This window comes from Lacerta agilis, chromosome 13 (assembly GCF_009819535.1).
Source record: "Lacerta agilis isolate rLacAgi1 chromosome 13, rLacAgi1.pri, whole genome shotgun sequence".
Lineage (NCBI taxonomy): Eukaryota > Metazoa > Chordata > Lepidosauria > Squamata > Lacertidae > Lacerta > Lacerta agilis.
In genome coordinates this window covers 36,388,733-36,404,136 of record NC_046324.1, presented here as the reverse complement: position 1 = coordinate 36,404,136, position 15,404 = coordinate 36,388,733, and the positions used below count along the sequence as shown (strand labels likewise).

At 44.1% G+C, this 15,404-nt stretch overlaps 1 protein-coding gene across 1 annotated transcript in view; it reads left to right on the top strand.

Moving 5' to 3' along the window:
- The window catches only part of IFT140 (intraflagellar transport 140), an 86,578-nt gene that overhangs the window by 68,952 nt on the left and 2,222 nt on the right, over positions 1-15,404 (top strand). The window contains exons 19-29 of the mRNA XM_033166550.1: positions 5,615-5,792; positions 7,529-7,719; positions 8,212-8,307; positions 8,900-9,032; positions 9,204-9,347; positions 10,494-10,622; positions 11,512-11,694; positions 12,681-12,887; positions 13,472-13,684; positions 13,762-13,928; positions 14,471-14,612. Of these exons, the coding sequence (XP_033022441.1) occupies positions 5,615-5,792; positions 7,529-7,719; positions 8,212-8,307; positions 8,900-9,032; positions 9,204-9,347; positions 10,494-10,622; positions 11,512-11,694; positions 12,681-12,887; positions 13,472-13,684; positions 13,762-13,928; positions 14,471-14,612 (1,783 nt within the window). The remainder of the gene's footprint in view (positions 1-5,614; positions 5,793-7,528; positions 7,720-8,211; positions 8,308-8,899; positions 9,033-9,203; positions 9,348-10,493; positions 10,623-11,511; positions 11,695-12,680; positions 12,888-13,471; positions 13,685-13,761; positions 13,929-14,470; positions 14,613-15,404) is intronic.

Sequence of the window (15,404 nt, the reverse complement as noted above, 5' to 3'; positions counted from 1 at the left end):
GTAAAAAGAATAAAAGCAGAATTGTATATGAATAATATCGAACAGTGGCAGAAGTATCCAGTAAAAAAAAAACCTGGCAATTGGAGCAATAAATAAATAAAGGTGCAACTACAGTATTGCTCCTCATTCATATCATATCTCTATACACAGTTCCTAATATAGTAGTAACACTAAATCAGTGGTGGACAATCTGTTGCCCTCCAGATACTGCAGGACTCCAACTCCCATCGTCGCCAGCCAGCCAGCATGGCTTAATGTTTAGAGATGATGGCATTCATCAGTCTCAAGAGACAATGGAGTACACTTACAGGGGTGAAATCAAAATGCTGCCTTAGCAGCACCGAAGTGACCTTCTTGGAGTGCAAGCCTAGGCAGCGTGTATGGAGGTCCCGGGCTGCCCAGACAACAATACAATCATACCTCGGGTTACGTCCGCTTCAGGTTACATTTTTTTCCGGTTATGTACTCCGGTAACCCAGAAGTGTTTTTCACCTCTCGTGCATTCTGCGCATGCGCAAAGCACAATATCGCGCTTTCGCGCATGCGCGATATCGCCATTCAGGTTACGTACTTTTTGGGTTGCGAACGGCACCCCGGAACCAATTAAGTACGTAACCCGAGGTACCACTGTACCCACTTCTTGTGCTCCAAAGGAAAGTACAGCAATACATTTGACACCAGCTGGGCTGCAGGAGTTGCCAGAAGGATGTGTACAAGGCGCCATCCAACTGTCTTAGGGACTCCACTCTGGATTTGTGTAGGGTTTACTCCTCAGCCTTCTCTTCTCCTGAAAATATCCCTCAAAGCAGCAGACGTTTAGAATCAAAGTGTTTCTTCTAGATGGGCTACTTTCCCAGGTTGATAAGCCCCATCTGCCCCTAACTTACCTCTATAGCATGTGCAGTAACCACCTTCTTGACCATTGGGCACACTGTTGGTCTTGTCTGCTCAATTTACCAGAGCCTGTCTTCACATGCAGGGTAAGTTCTTAATTTACCAAGGGTTTGAGATACGTGGGAGATCTGGAGCAATATCTGGAGGGTCACAGACCTGCCTTCTCTCCCCCCCCCCCACCTTCGCCAAACCACAAGAATGTTAAAATAAGACTAGCAGGTAACTGTAGCTTGAAATCAGTATGAGTTTTGCTTTTTTTGTTTTTGAATATTCAAGGTTGTAGCTATCTCAGTTATGCTCAGAGTAGGCCTACTGAAATTAATGAAACTAAGTTAGGTATGTCCATTAATTTCAATAGTAAAGCTAGCATTGGATACAATCCTCTGTGTCTTTCTTCCTTTTTTGCATAATTTTTGTGTTAGTTGTATACTGCACTAAGTCGAAACATGTGTGATGATTGCATCTTTTTAAGCCCGAGTTGTAGATGTTCTTGGCTTTCATTGGGAAACAACACATGCTTATATCCATCTTTTTCTTTTATAAAAAAAATAATCACACATATGTAGATGGTAGAATGGACTGTGAAAGGGGTGGTGTCTGCGCCACAGAACTGAATTGGTTTAACTGTCATTTGTCTTATCAGCAAATTATGCCTCGTTTGGGATCTCTTAACAGAGATCTGCACCCTCACCAAACTACAGCTATGAGGATACTAAAACCAGTATAACTTGGTATCTGCTTTGCTTTTGCTCCTGCAATGCTAAAATACATGGGTGAACAGCAAATAAACCCATTATAAGACCTGGCTTTTTCCAAATGCACAACCTAGGGGAATTATTACCTCTTATTATAGGTATCGTGCAGAAACTTCACCCTGTTAAGTTGACTGAAGCCAGTGTATGGCAGGAGCTTGGTGACATGCACCAGAAATGGAAGTAAGCTGTACAGTGGCCCCTCCATATAATTTCCAACTGTCATTTGTGTGCTTGAAGCAAACCGTAGAGGAACCCAGAGCGGAAGGTGTTTCTGGGGACTTGGGCATCCTTCTGTTTCTGCTTCTGAAAGTGGAAGCAGGAGGGAGAAGTATGAGCCAGCTGGGAATAGTGCTTTGCCCTCTTCCTGGCCCCGACATAGGGTGTGTGTTTTTTTTAACTCAGGAAATCTTGAGGTGCATTTCAGTTATATAGTTCTTCAATATGGCTCCCATCCTGATGAGGACCTGACAGGATGATACTTTTCCTCCTCTAGTTCCTGTCTCCTCCTGGGGAGGGAAGCAGGTGGGGCGGGATAGAGGGGACAAAGTTGTTTGTACTGTTCCACATTAGGGTTCTTCACATTTAGTGTTGTGTTGTTGCTTTTTTTTCAATGAGAACGCTGAAATTAGTCATCAGGCATTTACGTATACTGTGGCTTTCCTGGGATTTGTGGGGTTGTTTGCAGCTGTCACCCAGACAAAGCCAGCCCATCACATGCTCCTATTGCATGGAGAATCAATGTTTTATTACCATTCAAGCCACTAACCCAGCTTGCCACTAAATTGCAGTCCTTGGCTTCCTACTTCTATCAGTGTGGCTGAGTATTAGCTCAGTTACATCACTATCAGGCATGTCACTCAAACACACACACACACACACCCTTTACCCCTATCATTTTTTAATCCCCCACCAGTTGCCAGTCATCTCTCCCCCCACTTTAATATTATGTTCTTCTGTGCCATTGGAGGCTGTGCACTAATCTGTTGGAGCACATGCGTCCTGCAAAAGATAAATTCTCTCCTTCCCCCACCCGCAGCAAAGCTATCCCCATTTATTTTAATTCAATGGGAAGTGACTTTCGCAGTGTTAACATGGCATTGTTGCCTTCTGTTGAGAAGGTGCCTTTCTCCTGTAAGGTCCATAACAAGAAGCTCAGTGATATATCTGAGTGGACCAATGGCCTGACTTGGTATAAGACAACTGCATACGTCCCGTTGGACAGTTGAAGATTTATTGATTTGAAGAAAGGATGCTCAATCATAGCCCTTGCAAAATTAGGTCATATTCTTTAGTTCCCACATCTAGTGGTGAAGTTGATTTTACATTTTTACATACCTTGTTTTTGTGACTTGTATAAGTCACTAAAGTACTGCAATGTTCTCAGTTTTAAATAACTTTTAAGCCTGATGAGAGTTGCTGTTCCACAAGGTAATTCAGGATGCCCCTTTTTTCACTCTTTAGACCACTTGCCATTCTAAAAATCATCTCAATCACACCAGTAAGAGATTTTGTGAACAAGGTGCAATATATCCTATACCTGTAGGTAGGAATGTAAGAAGGCATTATTTTCTATTCCACCCTTTGTTTTTTACATGCAGCACTGTTTCCATTCAACTGCAGTTCATTTCCCTCCAAAATCCATATTATTTGTCACGCTGTTTGCTATGGCAAAACTTATGTAATTTAGTTAATTAATGATATAGATTACGTTGCCATTATGTTATTCCACCCCATGCATTTCAGTGCAAAGGAAACACAGTTTAAATAGGAGGAAACATAATCAATTATGTATCATTTGGGGGCTAAAAGCAGCAACCATAGCAATATTGGCTGTGTTTGCTGGTTTAATTTCATTCTGGACATGGGACAAATAATCAAACACTCCAGTTTCTGTTTTCAGCAGAGTTCTCCCACATCCCTTCTTCTCGTTGATGCTCTGTCCTTTTGATTTGAATGAATGAAATACAAATAAAGTGTCGGGGGAGGGGGAGGCAAATGACAAGAAAACATCCGAGTATGGAATTCTTATAATTAAACATATAATTTCATAGCACTTTTAAAATGTATTTTTTTGCTTTTGTTCTCATAACTCTATGAAGTGGGCAACTTGCGTTCCCATTTTACAGGTGGAAAAGTGAGGCTGTGCCCCTTTAAATGAAGGGAGAAATATTGTAATCCATCACTTCTCCCCTTGCTGCATCTGGTCTTTGTTAGGACCTCTTGCTCTAGCTGATGAAGTGCAGATGTGAAGTAGCATTCCAAAGATAAACTCAGGAAATTCTCAGAGTCAGTTGTGGGGGGCTGAGTTGGTTGTTATTTGACTTTAGCTCTGTTTTGTTTGGGGCGCTGAGCTTAATATTCCATGAGACATTTTTAAAGATAATAGGTCTGTGCCTTCTGTCCATTAACATTCCTTCTAATTCCTTTAGGTTGCCATCTTAATTACATTTTCTGAAGAGCAGAGATGCTTAAGGATCAGTCTGCATTTTTAGTGAACCAACTTGATTTACACTTCCCTGGATGAATGCAGAGACTGCAATACAATTATCCTTTGAATTTTGCAGTACACGTTTTGATTCAAAATGGTGTCTGGCATCCAAACTTCAAAGATGACCCTCGCCCCCATCTTGGGAACCCTCATGCCAAGTTTGGCAATGATATCTCGAGTGGCGGTCAAAGCAATGTCAAAAAACAGGCAAAGTCATGCCAAATTGATGTTTTGGTTTGTCACCTTCATTCAAAATGCCATCTGGTGTCAGGGATGGCAGGGCTCTGAGGCATGTGTGGCAGAGGCAGGGGGCTCTGAGACTGATCCAGGAGAAGGGGTCAACAATTTATGGGGTTTTGTGCCTCCCATGGGGCAGGAGCCGTGGCTGAAGGAAGGGGAAGATGCCAAGCAGTTGCAGACAGGAGAGGAGGTGCAGGACATGCCAGGAGCAGACTGTTCCTGAGATGACTGGGCCAGTAGAATCCCCTTCATCCTCTTTGCCACTGTCTCCAAGGACCAGGAGGGGCTTGAAGAGGCAGACACAGCAACAATTTCTGTGTAAGAGAAGTTGCAGGTTGCTTGCATGCACTCCGTCAGGCAAGGGTACTTAACTTTAGGTGGAGGCGTGGTCACACTGTTGCTCCAACAGTCCAGCTTGACGCCAGGGGCACCAACCTCCCCCCCCCCATTGAGGGGGTACTGTCATGTGATGCGTCACAGCAGGCAGGGGCGGGATGCACGGAGGGCTCTGTGCTTGCACGTCCCAGCCGCAGCCTGGGAGCCGAGGAGCCAAGCTGCTGGGCAGAGGCTGGGGCTGGGACATGTGGAGGGCAGCCGCTGGCAGCAGGGGGTGCCCTATCAAAGTATTTCACTCATTTGTTAAGCAAACAAGATGGCCAGCTTTAGCCATTTTTCACTAAGATGAGCAAGGTGAGAATTAAGCAGACAATTCCAGAAATAAGTATAGAAATTGTAGGAATCACTCATTTCACAGCCCCACCCACTTACTGCTATGCCTTGGCAAAAATGTATTTTAAAAACCTAAATTCAAAGGTTAGGTAGCTCTCACATTTCCAACAGGACAGCACTTAACCCAGCGCTCCCTCCGCTAAGACTCGACATACTCTGCCTTGCTTTAAGGACAGGCATACCTCCCTCTCACAACCATAACAAGTACATGTCATAACTCCAGCAAAAGATCCTATACCTCTCAGCAGTGTGTACATACATGTACATGCGTGCTGGCGGTGCACATGTAAGTTCAGGTTCACATATTGTAGCAGTGCCAGCTACTTAGTCACCAGAAACCTTTCTGTGCCTCAACTGAGCAGCTTCACCAATAGGCCTGAGTGATGCATTGATAAATCACTCAGGACAGATATGAGGGCATGTTCAGCTGCCACGGTTTCTTCCCAAGATTGGATCCTCCTTTGGGAAATACAACTCTCACCATCTCACCCCTTCTTGTTTCCTGCAGTGAATCCGTCTGGGAGAACATGGCCCGCATGTGTGTGAAGACACAAAGGCTGGATGTTGCCAGAGTTTGCCTGGGGAATATGGGCCACGCAAGAGGAGCCAAGGCACTGCGGGAGGCTGAGCAAGAGCCAGAGCTGGAAGCCAGGGTAGCCATGTTGGCAATTCAGCTGGGTATGCTGGTAGGTCAGGTGTCTTTTTTCAAAGCAACCCTCTTTCATTTCATATTAAGCCATTTGGAGAGCATGAGCAGTTCCCAAATTGTGTTGGAGCAGAAAAAAACAGGCACTTTGAAAAGATGACTAAAGACACTTCCAGACAGCCACTATTTTGGGGCAGGATTCTGTGTCATACTGGGAAACTCAGGCTGCACAGTTAAAGCAGATTGGGACTTCTTGCACCCGCTTTGCTTTCCCCAGACCTTCCGCTGGCATGCAGCCCTCGGATAATTGGTGAACAGCAAATGTGACCATCCAGCTTAAAATCCATTAGCCACCTCTCGTTTAATAACAAAAATAAACTTTAAAGGAGCTGCAAATTTGCCTTTGGAAAAGAAGCTCTATTTGACAGCTGAGAGCAAATGCTGCCCACTCTCTTCCTCCACACTTGCTATGTCCTGTGTATGTTGCTTTGATCTTTGTCTGATAACTTCACCCACACCCACCCAAATTCATGAGCCAACATCTAAAGCTGCGTAGTTTTCACACTTTGCTGAAGTCCAAGGTCTGCTCTAGGGTGGCAGCATTTCCCAAGCCTCCATTTATTTCTACTAGGGATTTGCTTCAGAGATTGCCAAGACTTTTTCAGCCTGTTGGACAGGAGCATGCGGAGGCCGCCTCCCTCACCAAGTGACCTAGAGGTCGGATTGCTTAGCGTTTTCCTTATTTTTATTTAAACATCCTGTCTCAGTCATAATGCTTCTATTCTGGGCTTTGTGGGCTCAATTAGTTCTTCAAATTCCTCTTTTAATTAACCCTTGCTACTACTCAATATTGGAAGTGCATTGTTGCCTGTCTTGAAATTGCACATTATTGTTCTTATATGTATACATTTAGTTCAACCTTCTTAAGCAGCATTGCAAAATTCTCTCACATTTCTAGCTTTAACAGTTTGAAAAAACAGGTCATTTCCTTTACACTCCAACTGAATCACAAGGAATATGTTTGCTGTACACCAGAGCAAATTGAAGCGTGACAAACTCCTTTCCTCTGCCTGGGCCTGGACAGTCCAACTGGAAAATGAAAATGGCAAAAATGTGATCAGTTTTTTTTTCCCTCTCTCTCAACCTGCCTGCAGTTCATGAGAAACACAATATAAAAATTATTAGTAATTTACAAGTGACAGCTCACTTGTTCAGCTGCATTATAGATTTTTTTTGGGGGGGTGGCTAGTTGAGTACTTTTCATCACTTATGGTGTGGGTACCATATCATATTTATTTATTTGAAACTTTACTTCCTTTCATTCTTCTAAATATCAGGGGAGTTCACAGTGCTCAGAATTGCAACGTTGTCATTCCCATTTTTTAACTTAGAAATTCAAAAAAAGACACATGTACTCTTGACATAACTAAATGTATTATTTTATACTAAACACTTTGGATAATGATTAGTGGACTTATTGTTCCTTATCACTTACATTTTTATTGGCCAAATATTTGTTTTCTTTTTTTATCACCATTAGTTTGCTTTTCATCAGATAATTATTATATTGTTTGCACAATGCACTTTTTACTTTTGTTGTTCTGAATCACTCACCTCTCGCGTATCCAGATTTTGTTTAATTGATTTCTCATTGTTGCATATTTGTCTTTTGCATTCCCATTTTCTTTTTTGTACAAAGTATATGCGTATGCATATAAAAATCTGCATAATTTCCAAAGCACTCTTCATTCTTTAGCTGTCTGATCTTCATTCCAGGAAGATGCTGAGCAACTGTATAAGCAATGCAAGCGCTATGACCTTTTGAACAAGTTCTACCAGGCCTCAGATCAGTGGGACAAAGCCATAGAAGTGGCCGAGGTTCACGACCGCGTCCACCTGCGCACAACCTACTACAGTTATGCAAAGCACCTGGAAGCCATAGCTGAGCGCAATCTTGCACTGACCTAGTAGGTATTAATTTGAGTCCCAACCCAAAGTTGTATCCAACTCTATGCACAGAGAGCTCATCTCACACAACGGGACTTCCCATTCCTCTCCTCTCCTTGCACCTCCCCCCTCCCAAAAAAAAACCCTGCTCTGGAGGATACTCCAAATTCTCTTAAGCAGATTTTGAGGGTGCATGATGGTGCTCCAGGGAAGAGGAATGGAGGGCGAAATGACCGTGTTGGATGCAACCTCCAGTCCTATGGGTGTGTGCAAAGGATTGCTGTTAGAGCAGTCTGAGCTACATCAGCATTCTATTCCTGGTCATGATATGGTTTTGTTGGCATACAAACACCTAGTAGCCAACTTTTCCAGTTAATACACCTGTTTTGTGTTCTTGCCGTCGACCCAGTGTTGATATAAGTAGAACAGTGCATAGCAGTGCCACATTCCCAGTCCTGTGCCCCTATCTAAGCCCTGAAAATCTAATGAAAACATGCTGTTTTCCTGCACAGCTATGAGAAGTCAGAGACGCACAAGTTTGAGGTTCCTCGAATGCTTTCAGAAGATCTACAGGCCTTGGAGTCTTACGTCAACAAGATGAAAGACAAGTGAGTGTTTGTGTGATCCCTCCATGCCAGACTGAACTCTGCTCCAGCCCTGTGACTGCAATAGAGAGGGCAAGATCATTCTGGTCTTATTTGCTGGCCAGACAAAGATCATCTGGTAGTTCTGCCATCTCCTTACCAGCCTGCTATCAAGTGAATATAAATTATAGAACTGCAGAGTTGGAAGAGAACTCAGGGGTCATTTAGTCCAACCCCATGTAATACAGGAATCTCAACTAAAGTATCCATGACAGATGGCCATCCAACGGTCCTCTGCTTAAAAACTTCCAGTGATCTCTCATGCCACATGAGATGCCAGTGGCTTCTGTTTCAGAGGCTGTGATCATAAGTCAGCCTTATTGCATTGGCGTTCTAGAGTGGGTGTATCTTGGGTGAAGCATCCTTGGGGCTCATTTTTAGACTCTGACATCTCCACCCTGTCTTGTCCCTCACATCTAGATTGTGCACCCTCTGTGCAGAAGCCATAGCACTTCTGTTTTGTTGCAAAGCTAGTGTTCTATTTGTCTTGTGTACTGCATCTAGTAGGGCACACTGTTTAATCAGTTAATTGAGTCATCCTTCCTTTGTTTTCCAGAGGCTTGTGGAAGTGGTGGGCCCAGTATCTGGAAGGTCAGGCAGACATGGATGCGGCTTTAAAATACTATGAACTGGCTCAGGATTATTTTTCCATGGTCCGTATTCACTGTTTCCTGGGTAACACCCAGAAGGTAAGCTTGAACCACTTCACTATTCCATCTAGAAAGGAAAGGCAGTATATACATTTTTTCAGTACTACTATTTAGCTTCCTTTCTGTGAGTTCTCTAGCACCGGCAGCCATTTGGTGCTTTAACCTGGGCAGTAAGTATAATGGTTTTTCTTCTCCCTCCTTTCATTTCAGGCAGCGGAAATAGCAAATGCAACAGGGAACTGGGCAGCTTCATATCATGTCGCCCGTCATTATGAGAGCAATGATGACATCAGCCAGGCTGTGCACTTCTACACCAGAGCACAAGCATTTAACAACGCTATTCGGTTGTGCAAGGTACATGCTGCATTCACACACCATCACATCAGTTTCCAAATGAAACTGCAGAGAGCCCTTTAACTCACAGCTGTGGCAATAATGGGGAAAGCCAGCCAAAAGGGCCAAAAAAACGCATAGAGATTCTCAAGTACTAATCCCTGCTAGTTGTTATTGTCCCCGTGTTGTGGATGCTATTCAGCACATTCAACCTGAGGATTCCAGAGAGAAGTCATGGAAATGTGATGTCATCAACATTCTTCCACACTTTTTTGATTAAAGTATCAGTAGTGCCAGCAGGCTGGAGAATCGCCTTTTTCCAGGTTTGAGGTTTGTGTAGTGAACAAAAGGCAATTTTTCGGCAGTGGAGGTACAACCTGGAAGGAAGATGTATGTGTCCTTTGCACCAAAAGGGTTACAAGGGTGCTTTGTCTCCTCGCGAATGAATTCTATCTGCGTGAGCTAAAACTGTTAAGAGCTGCTGCTATTATTTCCTGGGTCTGATCTGAAGGCACTTGCTTGAACCTAAACAGTCCTGGGGCAAGTCAGTGCCTAGAAAGGAGACCACCCAGAAACCTCTGTGGGTTCTTTTCACAGAATAAAGCTAGCACTGTAATGAATAAATATTATTTAAAATTTCTTAACTGCCTGGCTCTTTAGAACTCTGAATACATGGAAATTAAGATAGTAAACAAGCAATTTAATTGTCCAGTTCAAAGGAATTGCATAATATTGGGAACTATGAGATGCTTTGGTTTCTGGTTTTCATCTTGTATTCTCAGTTTTAACTGTGGACATTAGCAATGGAACCCAGAGAAGGGAGATTCTAGAGAAGAGCAATAACCGGCTGCCTGAGGTGAAGGGCAAGATGGCACCTCCCCAGTTACATTGCCAGAAGCCAGCTGGCCTTGCAGTTGAATCTTACTTCAGCACTGGTGATAGGATAGGATAGGATAGCATCCTTCATCATGCCAGAGATTATAAAGTCAGATTAAGGGACCCAGGAGAGGCCAAGTGGCAACATTTGGCAATGGCTGGAAACTCTGGAGGAACAGCTAAGCACTGCTGCTGCTGCCATCCCTCAGCATCAGCTGCCTAAGGCAGTTGCCTCAGTGTGCCTCGTGGGAGGTCCAACCATAACTAATACAGTAAATATTTTTGGTGTAGGAGAACAATCTGGATGACCAGCTGATGAACCTGGCTCTCCTCAGCTCACCAGAAGACATGATAGAAGCAGCCCGCTATTACGAAGGGAAGGGGGAACAAATGGACCGGGCAGTGATGCTGTATCACAAGGTAAGCACTTCCATCTCTTTGGGAAGTACCTTTCTCAAATCAAATGAATACTACTGTGGGAGGCATAATTCTTTCCTGGTGGCTGATCAGCAGGCTTCTGTATTGCAGTGGCCGTGTGGACTTGTCTTTGCTCATTTTTAAGTGGGCCTTGAAAACATGTGTTTTCATATATATGTGTGTGTGTGGCTTTGTGGTGCTGTTTTTATTCCAGTTATATGCTGTTTTCATAGTCGCACTGTGTGATGATGGCTGTTTTAAAACAGTGTGTTGTTGTTTTTCATTAAATTTGTGTACTGCACTTCAAGATCACGGGGCAGTTCACATCATAAAAATACAAAATGAGAACACAAAATAATAAAACAAAAACAAACCAACAGTTTCCCTACCACAAACATGTTTAAAAAGTTGAGGACAGTTAACAAAGACACATTTCCCCTGTGCCTCTCCCAACAGAGGACATCATACCAAAGCAGTTTTATGTGCCAAAACTGGGCCTAAACCCTGATTGCAGTGGATCTACAAAATCAATTTTCTGCAAGAGCGCCTGGCTCTATTCTGCAACCATCCACTCAAGAACCTTGCCCATGAAGGGGAGATTAGCAACTGGCTGGTAGTTACTTAGATTTTCCAAATCCAAGGATGGTTTCTTGAGGAGTGGTTTTACCACTGCTTCCTTCAAGCACAGGCACCACCCCCTCTCACAGGGAGGCAATAACAGAGGCATACCTAGCAGTTGCCCTGACCAGTCCAAGCACCTTGTCTTTATATTGTTGTATGCTCGGTATGCATATATTTGTGTTTACCATGCTGTGAAGAAACCTTTCTGAAAAGTGGATTATAAAGAATAACAAAAATCAGGAAGCTAAAGCCTCATGTCTTCTTTTGACAGGCAGGTCACTTGTCCAAGGCTCTGGAGCTGGCCTTTGCCACAGAGCAGTTTGGAGCCCTGCAGCTCATTGCTGACGATTTGGATGAGAAGTCGGACCCAGCCCTGCTGGCTCGTTGCTCTGACTTCTTCATTGAACATGCCCAGTACGAGAAGGCTGTTGAACTCTTGCTAGCTGCCAAGAAGGTAACCTGTATATACGACATTTCAGCAAATGGCAACCTTGTCCTCTATGCCCTCAGCTCTTGACCTTGCAATCCACAAACCACCATTTTTAGGAAACATTCTCAAAATCTCTTCTGGACTAAAGCTTTGCATGGTCTTTGGAGAAAACTTTATTTGGCAAGCAGAATGGTTCAAGTATAATAGGATTTGGGGAGGGCATATTAGAAATTTATTGGGATCATATATTAATAGCTATCCTTTTAAGCCTTGAATCCTATCACAACAACACAGAACAGAATCACTTTGAATGCCTTGTGTAGCTTGGCAGATGAAATAATGTGTCTTCCATTTTCTTAGGGAAGAGATTGAGGACCCAAAGTGTCCAAAAAGTGCCAGACTTAATTATTGAGTGAACTGCTGAACACCCCTTCAGATTGCAAGTTGCCTACAACAGTGCTATTCAACTTTGGTTCCCCAAATGTTGCTGGACTACAACTCCCATCAACCCTGACTGGCTGGGAGAATCCAACAATGTCGGAGGACCCAAGGTTGATGACCCTTGACCTTTGATGTCATGATACAGGATAGTCTGCAGTGCCCATTTTGTGGCTAAAGCAGTTTATCTGACTCCCGTCTCCCTCCCTCCCTCTGCTCCCGCCCGCCACTGCCTTGAGCCTTGGTGCATTCCTATCTTGTTTCTTTTTGGCCCTAACACCCTGAAGCTTGTAATGGCTTGGCTTGAGCCCTTTGGCTACTCTTCCAGTGGTGTCTTTTTTCCAGTGTGTTGCTAGGAATCACCTTTGAAGCACTGCACATTCAAAAAAAAAAAAGCTCAGCCTCAGAGGTAGAAAGTGCTCTTCAAAAGATGCTTTCATCCTGGGGCTTGGGCTTGGGCTTGGCAAGTTGTATTGTCCTCCCTCCCTCCCCACATCCCTCCTTCCCTCTATCTCCACCTTCACTCACCTTGCAAGATCTTACTCTGTTTGTTCTCTCTCTCTCTGTTGCAGTACCATGATGCTCTCCAGCTTTGTCTGACACAGAATCTGACCATCACCGAGGAGATGGCTGAGAAGATGACCATTTCAAAGGACTCCAAGGAGGTTCCAGAGGACTTGCGACGGGAACTTCTGGAGCAAATTGCCGATTGCTGCATGCGGCAGGGCAATTACCACATGGCCACTAAGAAGTACACACAGTCGGGGAACAAGCTGAAGGCAAGTTGTGGTGCACTGCTGTGGCTGCTGGCAAGAGCTGATGCTACTAAAACGTTTCTGGAAGTCTGAGCATTGGTGACCAAGGGCACCTTTTATTAACTTTGGCTGGTAAAGTTACCAAAGAAGGACCTAGTAAGATGCCTTTGGGAAGCCCACAAACTGGGCAAGGAGAAAGGCTGTTCTACAGCAAATGTTACCACCTCTGAACCTGGAGCTTGGATGACCTCACCTCCATCACCCATGCTTTTTTGCTTTCTGTAATGTACAGAATAATGCAGAATGTTGCAGTCTGTCACTTTAGGAGTGAGATGCTAGGAACATATTACTCCCAATCCTTGATCTTCTGCACTTGATTCCTGTTAGCTTATCTTGATTTAAGGTGCTAGTTATCACTGATAAAAACCCTGTGTACTGTACTGATTGTCTTCAGCCTAAGAGTGTGGGGATGGGAATTTTTTGTGGGGTCCTAAACTTTGGACTGAAACATGCAATTCTGCAGGTCTTTCTTTCCTATCTCTGCCTGGTTTGCTGCTATTTACCACAGACAGATGTAAGCCTCACCAACTCTGCCCCTTCATTTGCAGGCAATGAGAGCCCTGCTCAAATCGGGAGACACAGAGAAGATTGTGTTCTTTGCTGGTGTCTCCAGACAGAGAGAGATTTACATCATGGCTGCCAACTATCTCCAGTCCCTGGACTGGCGCAAGGATCCAGAGATTATGAAGAACATCATCAGTTTTTACACCAAAGGGAGGGCTCTTGACCTCTTAGCTGGTTTCTACGATGCTTGTGCTCAGGTATGTAGGTGTTCCTCAGATACAGAGTTTGGGTTGCACAAGAGAAAGTTAAGCTCATCCCATTTACCTTTCTGCAGGTAGAGGTGGATGAGTACCAGAACTATGAGAAGGCACTGGGAGCCCTAACCGAGGCATACAAGTGCTTGTCAAAGGCAAAGACACGCAGCCCCGTTGAGCAGGAGAGCAAACTTGCACTTCTCCACGGCAAGATGGCCCTGGTGAAGAGATTCATTCAGGCCCGGAGGTGAGAGGAAACAGCGAAGACTTCTGTGCATTGGGGATGCTGCACATTCTTTGTCAAAAGCATCCTGAACTTTCGCAGTTCAGGAGGCTCAATCAGAAAGAGGTTGTGAATGATGAGCTGGTCATTCACTAGACTCTGGGGATGGTTCCCCCTCCCACTATGTCTGCTTCAGGTTGGCTTTGCAATTGACACAGCAGCCAGCCAATCGGAACTATGCACAACCCTGCTCTTATTCCTGGTAAAGAACAGAAGGGTAGGGACAGAGTTTTGGCAGTGTATGATGAAAATTCTGGTGTCTGTGAGTGGGGATGGATACTTGTGTGCCTCTTGGAGCTTCAACTCACCTGCAATCTATGTTTTCTGCTCTTTCCTTAGTTCCTTCTAAAATATTCAGGGAGAAAGGAAATACTACTGTTTGGAGCATGCATGTATTTAGATTTCTATACCTGATAGGCATCAAACAGTTTTTCCACTAAGAGGCAAATGATATAACAAAAGCTTTTCTCCCATAGCGCTTAGTGTCTGATGTTTCCCCTTCCTAGGCTTTATTCAGAGGATCCCAAGGAGGCAGTAAGGCAGTGTGAGCTACTCCTGGGTGAGCCAGACATCGACAGTGCCATCCGCCTGGGTGATGTTCTCGGCTTCCTGGTAGAACACCACCTACAGGTCCAAGAATTCCAGATGGTGAGTGGTCTAGGCTCTTTCAATACAGACAAGCCTCCTTGATAAGAAATGGGCAGACCCATTCAAAATATTCAGCACTACACATACTGTTGTTCTCGTGAGATTGTATCACCACAGATAATATGTGGTGGTACAATTTTGCATACTATTTTGTATGCAAAACAGGACAGAAGCATAATTGAATGCTTTCTTGCATGTATTTTTAGAACTCCATACACACAGAGAGCTAGAATGTCAGGGAGCAGCCCTTCCCTGAAATACTAGTTTTCTACCTGTGAGAATGGGGAATATTCAGGCATGCAGATCTGCCACTTACTCCAATGATTCTTTTAGGAATGTATAGGTCAGCTCTCAGAAGCACGAATGAAAAATAACTCACTAGAAGTGTAATGTCTAAATCAGTCCTGAATAAGATTATTATATAGTTGGATGGCAGGAGGTGGCAGTTCCAAATATAATTTATAAACATTATCATCAGGGGATATTTCTTTGCTCTTACCAACACCTGGTGTGCAGGGAGGAAGGGGGGAGCCACAGACAAGCAGAGGAAACAATTGTGTTGAACCATCTGGAGATGCAATGATTCATTTGCTAAGAGCAGGAAGTGTCAACATGACCTAGTGTAAAATAGGGAAGGCAGAATTACTGGCTGTGGGCAAAAGGAACTGCTGTTCTGGAACAGCCAGGTGCTCTCTAGTCACATGGAATTCAGGCAAAAAATGGGCTGCATTAAAAGACACAGCCTGGCAGCAAATCTGTTCTGCTGACACATCCCGCTGGACTATTAGCCGT